Raw genomic sequence first — 13368 nt, 5'->3', positions numbered from 1 at the left:
GCGCTTCACCATAAAAGAAGTAATTGTGTTTTCAGATAGTACAGAGGTCAGCTGCAAAAGCAATTTGGAAAGGTGTTAAAGTAATTTCATATAAATATAGAAGAACTAGAGGGAAGCTAGTCTATATTAATGAAAACTCTAAATTATGTTTTCAATGAGAATCTGTGTTACTAACTGAGTTACAGATCATTCTGTCAGCATTTTGGGGCTGCTGTGTGAAGGCACCATACGAAGAAGCACTGAGGAATGGTGGTGAACTTATGATGTGTGGCCCCTAACCTCATGGAGCTGATATATTTTTAGCAGGAGAGACTGTAATTATACACATGTTACATAATTCTAAGAGAGATTGAAATGGAGGAACCTGACCTCTCTTGAGGGTGAAGGAGAGATTCCTTGTTGAAATAAAGGAGTTGTAACTACATCAACTAAGAATGAGCCACAGAGGGTGGTAAGGGACAGGGAAGGATGGATGGTGTGAGGGCAAGCTATCTTCCAGGAATGTGCCTAATGGATGAGGGAAAGAGGAAAGATAGATGATATGAGAGAATGGCATCTTCCATGAATGAGCCATAATAGATGGGGGAGACAGGAAGGGTGGATGCTGTGGGAATTAAGAATCTTCATTGAAGGCGCCATAGTGGGTGGGGGAAGACAGGAAGGGTGTTTAGTGTGAGTAAATGGTATCTTGCAGGATGAGTAACGGGATGGGGAAGTTAGGAAGAGGGGATGGTGTGAGGAGATGGTATATTCCAGGAATGAGCCAGTAGATGAGGGAGACAAGAAAATGGATGCTGTGAGGGGATGGTATCTTTTAGGAATTAACCACAGGGGATGGAAGGAGACATGAAAAATGGTGCGTGAACATGGTGTCTTTTAAGAATGACCCAGTTGATGAGAGAGAAAGGAAGAGTGGATGGTATGTGGGGTTACTATGTTCAGGAATAAACCATATTGTGTGCACGGGACAGGAAATAATGGATGGTGTAAGAATGGTATCTTCTGGGTATGAGCCTCTGTTGACAGGGGAAACAGGAAAGATGGATGGTGTGGGAGGCAGGTATGTGCCAAGAATGAGCCATAGTGCATGGGTAGAGACAGGAAGGATGGATGATATGGTGGGATGGTGTCTTCCAGGATAAGCCACAGTGGATGGAGGAAAGTGGGGAGGTTGTGTGGTTGTGGAGATAGTATCTTGAGAAATGCACCAATTGGTGGAGGATATAAAAGATATATTATGTGAGATGTTGGTATTTTTCAGGAATGAATTACAGTGGATGGGGGAGAGACGAAAGAGGGATAGTATGTGTAGATGGTATCTTCCAAGGACAAGTCAGTTGATGGAGGAGACAGGAAGAGTGGATGACGTGGGGAGATGGTATATTCCAAGAATAAGTCAGTTTATGGATGACAGGAAGAGTATGGTATGAGGGGATGGTATCTTCCAGAAATGAGCTACAGTGGATGGGGGGAGATAGTATGGATGGATGGATGGGTGGGATGTATCTTCTAGGAGTGACCATAGTGATGGGAGGAAAAGAGGATGGTATGAGGGGATGGTATCAACAAGGAATGAGCAGCAGTGGATGGTGGAGAAAGGAAGGATGGATGGTATGAATGGTGACATCTTTCTGAAATGAGACACCGTGGATAGGGGTAGATGGAGAAAGGTGGATGATGTGGCAGGATGGAATCTTCCAATAATGACCTGCAATTAATGGTGGAAAGCTGTCAGGAAGGATGGATGGTGAGGAGGATGTTTTTGTCCAAGTATCTTAAAGGAATGAGTCAGTTGATGGGGGATATAGGACTGATGGATGGTGTTGGGGAATGATGTGTCTTCCACGAATGAGCCCAGTGGATGAGTGGAGATCAGGGTATGGGGAGGATATATATTCCAGGAATAAATCACAATGAATTGGAAATAGGAACAGTGGATGGTGTGGGGTGTTGGTATCTCACAGGTGAACCACAGTGATGGAATGAGATGGAAAAGTGGGTGATGCAATGGATGGTATCTTTCAGGAATGATCCATAGTGGATGGAGGAGACAGGAGATATGGTTGGTGAGGAGGGGTGATGTTGCAGTAGCGAGCCATAGTAATTGAGAAAAATAGTAAAGGGGGAGGGATGGTTTCTTTCAGGAATAAGTCATAGTGGATGGGATGGATGGAAGGATGAATGGTTGAGGCATGGTATTTTCCAGTAATCGACCACAAATAATGGTGGAAGATGTGAAGGTTGTATAGTGTGGGAAATGCCCACCCCCATGCCCAGTATAGAGAACAGGGAGCAGCTTATGAAGGCCCCCAAGATGGGGAGATTGACATCTTTTAACAATGAGTGAACAGTATGTATGCCTAGACCATAAAGATGCCATGAGGAAATGATGTAATGGGAGTTTACAGAACTTGAGAGGCTGATGGTGCAAGACACATTATTGACCATATACAAGACTTTTTGCCTTTTGCCATTAACATCATTGAAGGGTTGGAGAAGGAAATGGCAGCCCACTCCAGTATTCTTGCCTGGAGAATCCCATGAACAGAGGAGCCTGGCAGGCTACCGTCCATGGTGTCGCAAGAGTTGGGCACGACTTAGTGACTAAACCACCACCACCAAGCAGAGTGTTTATTTTTTGTTTGTTTGTTTTAGTTTTGGACTGTGGAAAGACTTAATTGGCTGTAATGTAGAGAAGGAACATGAGGGGATGTAGTCATATGACTAGGTAGGGATACCCAGGAGCAGCCATCACTGTTTTAACCCAGGTGAGGGTCAGTGGTTGCCTGGACCAGGGTGGGGGCAGTGGAGGTGTTGAGGAGAGGAGGTTTGTTCAAATAAGTGAAAACAGTATCGTCAATGAACCTGACAAGCATATTAACCTTTTAGACTGCACTGGGATTAGCATGTTTGGAGCTAACCCATAATTTCCAACAAGTCAGGAAAAAATTATTTTCCCCGAGAGTTAAAAATCTGCATTCTGTCAGAGATTGAGTCCATGAGTATTTTTTAAAGGCATAGAAATGGTTTCTAACTATACTAAATTATGTTTCTAAAGATAATGTCATGTGAAGCATGTATGTGTTTACTCCTGACTCTTGTTCTATGACCAGGACTGCTCGGCAGTTTGCATCTCTCTTTGTGAATATCAATGTGACCTCTGAACCCCATGAGGTGTCTGCCCTGTGGTTCTTGTGGTACGTGAAACAATGTGGGGGCACAACTCGGATATTCTCCATTACCAACGGTGGCCAGGTATGAAGTGTCCATTCTTACACTAAACTTCATGTCTGATTTTGTCCTCAGCCAGTGCAGTATCTTAATAATTGCTTCTATATTTTGAAACATGAAACATATTTCTAAATTTGAAACAATTTCAAAAAAAAGTTTCCTGAAAACAAAATTTTCTCATTTCCAAAAGTAAGTTCACAACTAAAGAATGTTTCATTTTGAATTTGGTTTGAGGAATTCAGTTCCTTCCTTTTGGAAGTAGGTGAAATTAGAATATGTAGGAGGAGCTCACTTATTAAAATCAACTAATTTGCAAAAAAATCTAGTTCTTGTAAAATTGTCATTAAAGTCATCTCTGTTCCAGGCATGAGACTTTTGGTCCCATTCTGTGTCTGAGTTATTATTTTATGTTACCTGTTATAGAATGGAACTGACTATTCTTCTAATACAAGTGATTTCTGGTTACTCTTTCAATAGTAAATTCGACATTTGGGGGATAAATTTTGCTGCCTACTAGCATTTGCCCTCGGAGAAGGCAATGGCAAGCCACTCCAGTGCTCTTGCCTAGAAAATCCCATGGATGGAGGAGCCTGGTAGGCTGCAGTCCATGGGGTCGCTATAAGTCGGACGCGACTGAGCAACTTCACTTTCACATATTGGAGAAGTAAATGGCAACCCACTCCAGTGTTCTTGCCTGGGGAATCCCAGGGACGGAGGAGCCTGGTGGGCTGCGGTCTATGGGGTCACACAGAGTCAGACACGACTGAAGCGACTTAGCAGCAGCACCATTTGCCCTGCTTCCATAACACATCCTAAATCAAATCCCTTATGATTTTACAGTGGAAGTAACAAGTAGATTCAAGGGATTAGATCTGATAGACAGAGTGCCTGAAGAACTACAGACGGAGGTTTGTGACATTATACAGGAGGCAGGGATCAAGCCCATCCCCAAGAGAAAGAAATGCAAAAAGGCAAAATGGTTGTCTGAGGAGGCCTTACAAATAGCTGTGTAAAGAAGAGAAGCAAAAGGCAAAGGAGAAAAGAAAAGATATACCCATTTGAATGCAGAGTTCCAAAGAACAGCAAGGAGAGATAAGAAAGCCGACCTCGGAGATCAATGCAAAGAAATAGAGGAAAACAATAGAATGGGAAAGACTAGAAATCTCTTCAAGAAAATTAGAGTTACCAAGGGAACATCTCATGAAAAGATGGGTACAGTAAAGGACAGAAATGGTATGGACCTAACAGAAGTAGAAGATATTAAGAAGAGGTGGCAAGAATACATAGAAGAACTATACAAAAAAAAGATCTTAATGACCCAGATAATCACGATGGTGTGATCACTCACCTAGAGCCAGACACCCTGGAGTGTGAAGTCGAGTGGGCCTTAGGAAGCATCACTACAAACAAAGCTAGTGGAGGTGATGGAATTCCAGTTGAGCTATTTCAAATCCTAAAATATGATGCTGTGAAAGTGTTGCACTTAATATGCCAGCAAATTTGGAAAATTCAGTAGTGGCCACAGGACTGGAAAAGGTCTGTTTTCATTACAATCCCAAAGAAAGGCAATGCCAAAGAATGCTCAAACTACCACACAATTGCACTCATCTCACACGCTAGTAAAGTAATGCTCAAATTTCTCCAAGCCAGGCTTCAACAGTACATGAACAGTGAACTTTCAGATGGTCAATATGGATTTAGAAAAGTCAGAGGAGCCAGAGATCAAACTGCCAGTATCTGTTGGATCACCGAAAAAGCAAGAGAGTTGCGGAAAAACATCTACTTCTGCTTTATTAACTATGCCAAAGCCTTTGACTGTGTAGATCACAACAAACTATGGAAAATTCTGAAAGAGATGGGAATACCAGACCACCTGACCTGCCTCTTGAGAAATCTGTATGCAGGTCAGGAAGCAACAGTTAGAACTGGACATGGAACAACAGACTGGTTACAAATCAGGAAAGGAGTATGTCAAGGTTGTATATTGTTACCTTGCTTATTGAACTTATATGCAGAGTACATCATGAGAAATGCTGGTCTGGCTGAAGCACAAGCTGGAGTCAAGATTGCCAGGAGAAATATCAATAACCTCAGATATGCAGATGACACCACCCTTATGGCAGAAAGTGAAGTTATAAGTAAAGAGCTCTTAATGAAAGTGAAAGAGGAGAGTGAAAAAATTGGCTTAAAGCTCAACATTCAGAAAAGTAAGATCATGGCATCCAGTCCCATCACTTCATGGCAAATAGATGGGGAAACAGTGGAAACAGTGGCACGCTTTATCTTTTGGGGCTCTAAAATCACTGCGGATGGTGACTGCAGTCATGAAATTGAAAGACGCTTGCTCCTTGGAAGAAAAGTTATGACCAACTTGGACAGCATATTAAAAAGCAGAGACATTACTTTCCAACAAAGGTCCATCTGGTTAAGGCTATGGTTTTTCCAGTAGTCATGTATGGATGTGAGAGTTGGACTATAAAGAAAGCTGAGCACCAATGAATCGATGCTTTTTTTAAAAAAGTGGTTCTTTATTCATAAACTTGAAGCAAGTTTACAAATTTTACTGTACATTGCCAAATAAATCTGCAATGAAAAATAAAGTCCCAAAATACCCCCAGAACCAAAAATCAAAGCATGCCAAATGTGCAGCTGTCAATCTGCCAGCTATCAGCATAGTAAAGAATTCAACAATATATTCAAGATTTAGCCTTAGGTTTAAGGAACTTTAATGCTTTCAAGAATTCTGCTTTGTCACTTGTTATCTGAGCAACTGGCAATCAGAAGCTTATACAAATTAACCAAGTGAATAAAAATGCCAGAAAATCTTTTTCTACTATCCTCTTAATCAAAATAGAAAAAAAAAGAGAAAGAAATGAAACACAATAATGCAGAAGTGCCAAGTCTTTCAGATGTGGTTTACAAAGTTAAAAACTGAGTCTTAAAGCATAAGAAACACTTTTGAACTTTGTAACTGATTTGTGCAGATAAAATGCGCTTCTGGATTTCTTTTTAATAGAGCTTAATAACTAGCGTTTACTTTTAAATCAAATTTGGGTATATAAAAAAAAATCTATTACCAACCTAATAGGACTGATTCAAGTAAGTGTATAATGGAGAGTACACTGATTTGAGTCTAGATTTTATCAAATAATTAATATATGTAGAATTCCTATTAGTCTTTATGTAAAGGCCATTACTATGACTATGGAAAACATTTAAGTCTCCAAATTAGATACTTTTTGTACTTAACTGTGCAGTTTTTGTTCATGGAGTCTTTGTGCAAATCACTATATAAGTTTATTAGTTTACAACTGATTGCAACATCCCATTAATAAAATGGAAACGTAGAATGACTTAGTATTTTAAATAATTCAAGCTCTATACTTCAAGCTCTTCTTCATAAGAAATATTGAACCAACAAGAAGCAGATTAAGATCAGCAAGACTCTGATGCCCCAGTGAATTGATGCTTTTGAACTGTGGTGCTGGATAAGACTTTTGAGAGTCCCAGGGAGTGCAACGAGATCAAACCAGTCAATCCTAAAGGATATCAGTCCTGAATATTCATTAGAAGGACTGATGCTGAAGCTGAAACTCTAATACTTTGGCCACCTGATGCGAAGAACTGATTCATTTGAAAAGACCCTTGTGCTGGGAAAGATTGAAGGCAGGAGGAGAAGGGAACGATAGAGGATGAGATGGTTGAATGGCATCACTGACTTGATAGACATGAATTTGAGTAAACTCCGGGAGTTGGTGATGGACAGGGAGGCCTGATGTGCTGCAGTCCATGGAGTTGCAAAGAGTCGGACACAACTGAGCGACTGAACTGAACTGATACCACAGCCATTACTAATGAATGTAACTCATCTGGCTCCCTGGTTGGATACACAACAAGCCAGTAGTAAAGCCAGAATTTTAATTCCCGGGTTTTCCAAACTCTGTGAGTCTTTATTTCAAGACTCTCCCTTAGTGAAAGAAAATGGGTATCTCTTTTCTAAGAATGTTATGCCTCAATGGAATAAGGTTTAATTGAGAGCAATTTAGTTCTAACTTATGCTCTGTTTCATAGTGTGAGGTGTAGAGTCATTGTCTACTTAGTGAATTATTCCTCTCCTTGGGAGACCATCAGAAGTCCCTAAGTTGTTCTTATGGTTGCCAGTTTGACCTTCAGCTTTAGCAAACATAAGGCAGTCGCATTTTTTAAGTGCCTTTACATCTAGAAATCCCATATTACTCCTTTTAATCTATATTTGTCTTTGGAAATATCTTGACTCAATTTATATATATATATATATATATATATATATATATATATATATATATATATAAAAGAAGGAAATGGCAACCCACTCCAGTACTCTTGCCTGGAAAATTCCATGGACAGAGGAGCCTTGTAGGCTACAATCCATGGGGTCACAAAGAGTTGGCACAACTGAGCGGCTTCACTTCTTTTTCATATATATATATATATATATATATATATATATATGTATTTAGTTAATTTATTTTTTAATTGAAAGATAATTTCTTTACAGTACTGTGTTATATCCCTCATTCAGAGGAGCCAAGATACTTCTGGGCAGACTCCACATGACCTTTTGGAGGGCATAGTTCAGATTATGAATGTAAAACCATTATCACAATACCTTTACAAAGAACTTAGATTTATCCTTTAATAGTTTAATGGTTATTTATCCTTTAATAGTTTAGTTCAACAAATACTAGACATGAAGATGGAAAAGAGTTCCTGGTCTTTCCACTATACTAACATTTAGAGTAACTCTTGGAAAACAGAGGTCAAATTATAAATGAAATGGTTCTGGTTTTGTGAGGATGTACGGATCATGAAACTAAACTACTTTGGGAATGTTTTTATAAGGAGCTATAGTGGTGTCATTAAGACAATAGCCAGTTATCCAAGTGTAAAAATTATTGTGAGGTTGCTGGCATAGGCTTTCTGGAGGAACGTGATTAAGGTACCTAATTGTACAATGGTGGGCTGTGCTTCAGTCTGCCTACTTGTATTTCTAATCATTCAAAGAATCATCAATCTCTAGCAGGCTAAAAATATTCCCCTGGTTCTTACAAAATGCACTGTATTAAGGACCGACCTTAGATTAAGCCGGAAGCATCTCCATGGTGAGCGTAGCAGATGGCACTAGGATGCAGCACTCACGGTCTTATAGAGTTGCTCAAGGAAGCTAGTCCACAGTGTCTGGAGGAATAGGCAGATGCTGAGCCTTCATTCTTCTGTCCTCCCAGGGAAACTTCCAGGCCTTTTGGCAAAAAGTTCTCAACAGCTGAGATTTAGATTCTTAGAACATCTTTTGGTGATGACCAGGTGATCCTTGAGAGCACCATGAGCCTGTTGCGCCTAGACAGTCCTGGCCTGGGACTTTAAAAAACTGAGGGGAGTTAAGAAACTGCATCCGCATCTCAGTGAAACTAGAAAAAAATAATCAACTTTTTTTAAAAAAAAAGGAAACTGCCTCCCCCTGGGAGAAGCGCAGCATCCTCCCTGTCGCCAGACACCCTCCATGCACTGCACTCTTGAGCATTTGAAGCTTGCTGATATTTGCATTTGGTCAAGGTGCCAGTGGTCTAGGGAAACCTTCCTTCTGATTCTGTGATTTGATTTTAAATTTTTATTGGGATATAGTTGATTTCCAATGTCATGTTAGTTTCAGGTATACAGCAAAGTGAATCAGTTATACATGCACATGTATCCACTCTTTTTTTAATAGATTGTTTCCCCATATAGACCTTTAACAGAGTATTGAGTAGAGTTCCCTGTGCTACACAGTAGGTTCTTATTAGTTATCTATTTTATATATATAATGTCAATCCCAATCTCCCAATTCATCCCTTCCCACTGATTCTGTGATTCCATAAACTGGTAACAGCTTTTTGTCACATGAAGCTGCATAGAGCATGGTGACTGAGGTGTCTTGGTAGACTGCCCCTGTCCTAATGAGTTCTTCTAACAGTTAACAGTGTAGAGAGTGGAGGTATGGCCTGTGATTTTTCCACAGGTTTCTAATCAGTGGTAAATATGGCTTTCCTTCCTGGGGCATTTGTCACATTTCCATCCCTGCCTGCCTTTTCCTGTAGGAACGGAAGTTTGTAGGTGGATCTGGTCAAGTAAGCGAACGGATAATGCAACTCCTAGGGGACAGGGTGAAACTGAGGAGCCCTGTCACCTATGTTGACCAGTCAAGTGAAAACATCACCGTAGAGACCCTGAATCGTGAACTTTATGAGGTAATTCAGTTTTGTCAAAAGAAATGTGTATTATGGGAATTCCCTGACAGTCCCGTGGTTAGGACCTGGGGACACAAGTTCCATCCCCTGGTTAGAGAACTAAGATCCTGCCTGCCTCACGGTGTGGCCCATAAATAAATAAAATTTAAAGAGCTTATATTAAGTAGGTCTCTAATAGCCTGGTGGCTCAGATGGTGAAGAATCTGCCTGCAATGCAAGAGACCTGGGTTCGATCCCTGGGTGGGGAGGATCCCCTGGAGAAGGGAATGGCCACCCACTCCAGTATTCTTACCTGGAGAATTCCATGGACAGAGAAGCCTGGCAGGCTCACAAAGAGTCAGTCACGACTGAGCGACTAACATGTTTCTGTCTTCTGCAGCTTCTAACCAAATATAATCCAAGCGGTGGCATGATTGATGCTGGCATATTTCTGACTCAGTCTTCCAATTATTAGCCTTAGTTGATGTGCCTTGTTCTGTGTTGTTGCCTCACAGTGGTCTCATACTGTACATTGTGACTGCTTAGTGTCCCTCAAAATGATAAATGTGATGTTTCATGTCCCCTGCAAAGACTGTGACTCACGTTTGAGATGGTATTTTGTGTCTGTTTGTTTCAGTGCCGGTATGTCATTAGTGCCATCCCACCAACTTTGACTGCCAAGATACACTTTAGACCAGAGCTTCCATCAGAGCGAAACCAGCTGATACAGCGTCTTCCAATGGGGGCTGTCATTAAGTGCATGATGTATTACAAGGAGGCCTTTTGGAAGAAAAAGGGTAGGTTGTGTTTATTCATGTTTAAATTGTATTAAGAGAAGACTGCACTCTTTTTTAGGAACATACAGTTCAGTTCAGTAGGAACATATTGAACAGAAAAAGATGTGTTTCCAGTTGGTAGAGAAAGGATCAGAGATCTTAGTCTGTCCATCTCTTCATAGTCCCCAGCAACACAAAATGGCCCCAAGAGTGCTTGCTGGCAGTGAGAGGCAAGGCAGCAGGCCCTCCAGTTGCAGGGCCACACTGTCCAGGCCCCTGGCATATGTCTCACCACTTCCTCTTCATGAGCGGAGTAAGACAAAGGACCACTGTGAAAGAGCGCTGCTTTGAAGTCACACATTCCTGGGCCCCACTTGCTTACTAGCTGTGTTGCCTCAGGTGGCACTTCACCTCTCAGCCTCAGCCTCTGTATAAAATGGTAACAATGAGACTTCCTGTTCGGGTGTTGGCATGAGGCAAGGTCTGGGCGGATGTGGTGTTGGTTGTTGCTAAGCCTTCATCTCATCCTAAAAGGATTCCTTCTTGACACTTCTTCCCTGGTTTCCCAGAGGCGATTCCTTCTAACACACCCTACTGTTTCTTGTGTATTCCACAACTCCAAGGCCATCTTACAATTTTACTCATGCATTGATCATACCTGACCTTTATGTAAAGGTCATCGAGATGGGTCATTTTCTAATACGTCTGGGTCACCAAACATCCTTGTTGAATCAGTGAGTGTATTTAATGGAAAAGAACTTCTGGGATCAGGGCAAAGACCAATAGTTTAAGTTTTGCCTTCCTTTTAGCGAAATAGTTATATATATATACTTTAAAATGTCCTTCCTAAATCCCTGACGAAGTTTCTCAATCTCCTATTATTTTTCTTCTGGTTAAGATTACTGTGGCTGTATGATCATCGAAGATGAGGAAGCTCCAATTTCAATAACACTGGATGATACCAAGCCAGATGGATCACTGCCTGCTATCATGGGGTAAGTGAGACCTGGATGTTCTGCATTTTGCAAACTATGTTGGTGTCTTGGTGTGGGAACTAGCAGAGCGTGTTGTTTTGCACTCAAGCTCAAGCAACACTAAGTAACCCTATAGACAATATATCATGTTTTCATGTTTGGTAATATTAGAGTCATAGAGTAAGTGGCACGAGAACACTGGGAAACTTTACTAAAGTGAACACCACTTTGAACCTGTGTCCATTGATTACTTTCCCCCATGAAACTTACATGTGGAGGACAAGAGTGAAAAATACAGCTAGACAGATGGCATGGCAGACCACTTTGCCTACAGAATGTTTATAGCCATTCTGGAACGAGAACTATTTTGTCCTGTACAACCTTCCAAAGTTATGTTTTCTGGGCTCTAGTCCTCTCTCCATTCTAGACAGCACTACATAGCAAATGTTAATATTTTAATTGTTGGAATTCCCTGCTGGTCCAGCGGTTAGGACTCCAATAGCTCAATGCCAAGGGCCCAGGTCCAATCTCTGGTCGGGAAACTAAGATCCCACAAGCCATGTGGCATGGCCAAAAGAAAAGAAAATTTTGTTCACAGTTACCCTGGGAGATAAGATGAATGACCAATGAAGTGCAGTTTGAAGGAGAGCCAGCCAGGCCTTGAATGTAGGGCACTTTTTCCAGTAAGTCACTCCATGGCTGTCTTCCATGAAGAATGGTGCCAGGGCGAGGTTCTGTGTCTGGAAGAGGAACTCTTTTCCTCTCCTGCCTCACACAGCTACTCTTCCCTCTGGAGACTAGGGGTCCAGAGAGGGAATCGGAGCTCCCACAAAGAAATTTCCAAGGAGTGCTGTAGCCTCCCAGTTGTCATACCTTTTAGTCCTCCTCAAAGCAATACCAACAAAAGGGTTATTTATTCTAGCACATTGCAATAAAAGAGCACAGCTTCTCTAGCAGTCAAGTGACTTTTGGAGACCATTGGTTTCCCCCTGTGCCCCAGGAGAGTTAAGCTCATGTGCATTGTGTCATTGAAGGGAAATTACAAAATCCAAAGGAGCACACCCAGGACCCTAGGGACTTAGAAAGCAGACTCTGCTACTGGACTGCCAGCAAAACTTTTTTTTTTTTTTTTCAGCAAAACATTTTGTAACTGCTTCTCTCACTGTCAGATGTAAGAAAGAGCACCAGCTTCCCTGGCAAGGGCAGGTGCTCACAATGTAAAGATTATAGGAACATTGTACCCTATTCATCTCCGACCCCACTGGGCAAGAAAATACATAGATTGGGGAGTTTGCTGTCCCTTTTTATGTGCCAAAGAAAAGCAAGAAGTTGAGACAGAGGTTTCTAGAGACTACTGGTCAAGACCTATCTGACTGAAGATGAAAGAATATTGATGTTTTTCTTGCCCTGGGAATGAAATACTGTGGCATCCGCTGTTCTGGGCTTTCTTTAGCTTTATTCACAAGGATATGGGCTTCCCTGGTGGCTCAGACGGTAAAAAGTCTCCACTTGCAGTGCGGGAGACCTGGGTTCGATCCCTGGGTAGGGAAGATCCCCTGGAAGAGGGCATGGCAACCCACTCCAGTATTCTTGCCTGGAGAATCCCCAAAGACAGCGAAGCCTGGCAGGCTACAGTCCACGGGTTGCAAGGAGTTGGACACGACTGAGTGACTAAGCACAGCACAGCAACAAGGACATGGATTGCAGAAGCCTTCTAGATGGTAATGGGTTTATTTATGCAGCTCCTACAGTCCATGGGGTCCCAAAGAGTTGGGCACAACTGAGCGACTAACACACTGAGAAAGTGATATTCTAATCTGTTTTATCTGGAAAATTGCTTCCACCCTGTTCTTGCATTGAAGCTATATTGCCTCTGCCCTGCTCTTTGCTCTAGGCAATGAAAGCCTTGAAGATAGGGATGCTGTAATTGCCCAGCACTGTGTGTGATAACTACTTGCCTTTGGAAACTAGAAAGGACCTTGTACTTTAGAGCTGTGAAATGTTCCCACCCCAAAGCCAGGGTGTGTAATTTCCCCAATAAAACACCAAAGAAAGTTGGATGATAATTGTCCATTCTTACAGTTAGATCAAAGAGGTTATTTCATTTAGGACTTGAGATTTGACAGACAGAACCAACACTCACTG

General features: G+C 41.6%; 1 protein-coding gene across 1 annotated transcript in view; it reads left to right on the top strand.

Annotated features, from left to right (window-relative positions):
* MAOA (monoamine oxidase A) overlaps positions 1-13368 on the top strand; it is an 80682-nt gene that overhangs the window by 53817 nt on the left and 13497 nt on the right. Inside the window, exons 6-9 of the mRNA NM_181014.2 lie at positions 3114-3255; positions 9345-9494; positions 10111-10270; positions 11148-11244. Of these exons, the coding sequence (NP_851357.2) occupies positions 3114-3255; positions 9345-9494; positions 10111-10270; positions 11148-11244 (549 nt within the window). The remainder of the gene's footprint in view (positions 1-3113; positions 3256-9344; positions 9495-10110; positions 10271-11147; positions 11245-13368) is intronic.

This window comes from Bos taurus, chromosome X (genome assembly GCF_002263795.3).
Source record: "Bos taurus isolate L1 Dominette 01449 registration number 42190680 breed Hereford chromosome X, ARS-UCD2.0, whole genome shotgun sequence".
In the NCBI taxonomy this organism is placed as follows: domain Eukaryota; kingdom Metazoa; phylum Chordata; class Mammalia; order Artiodactyla; family Bovidae; genus Bos; species Bos taurus.
Note: the sequence above shows the minus strand (reverse complement) of the source record. Positions and strands in the feature narration are given on the sequence as shown.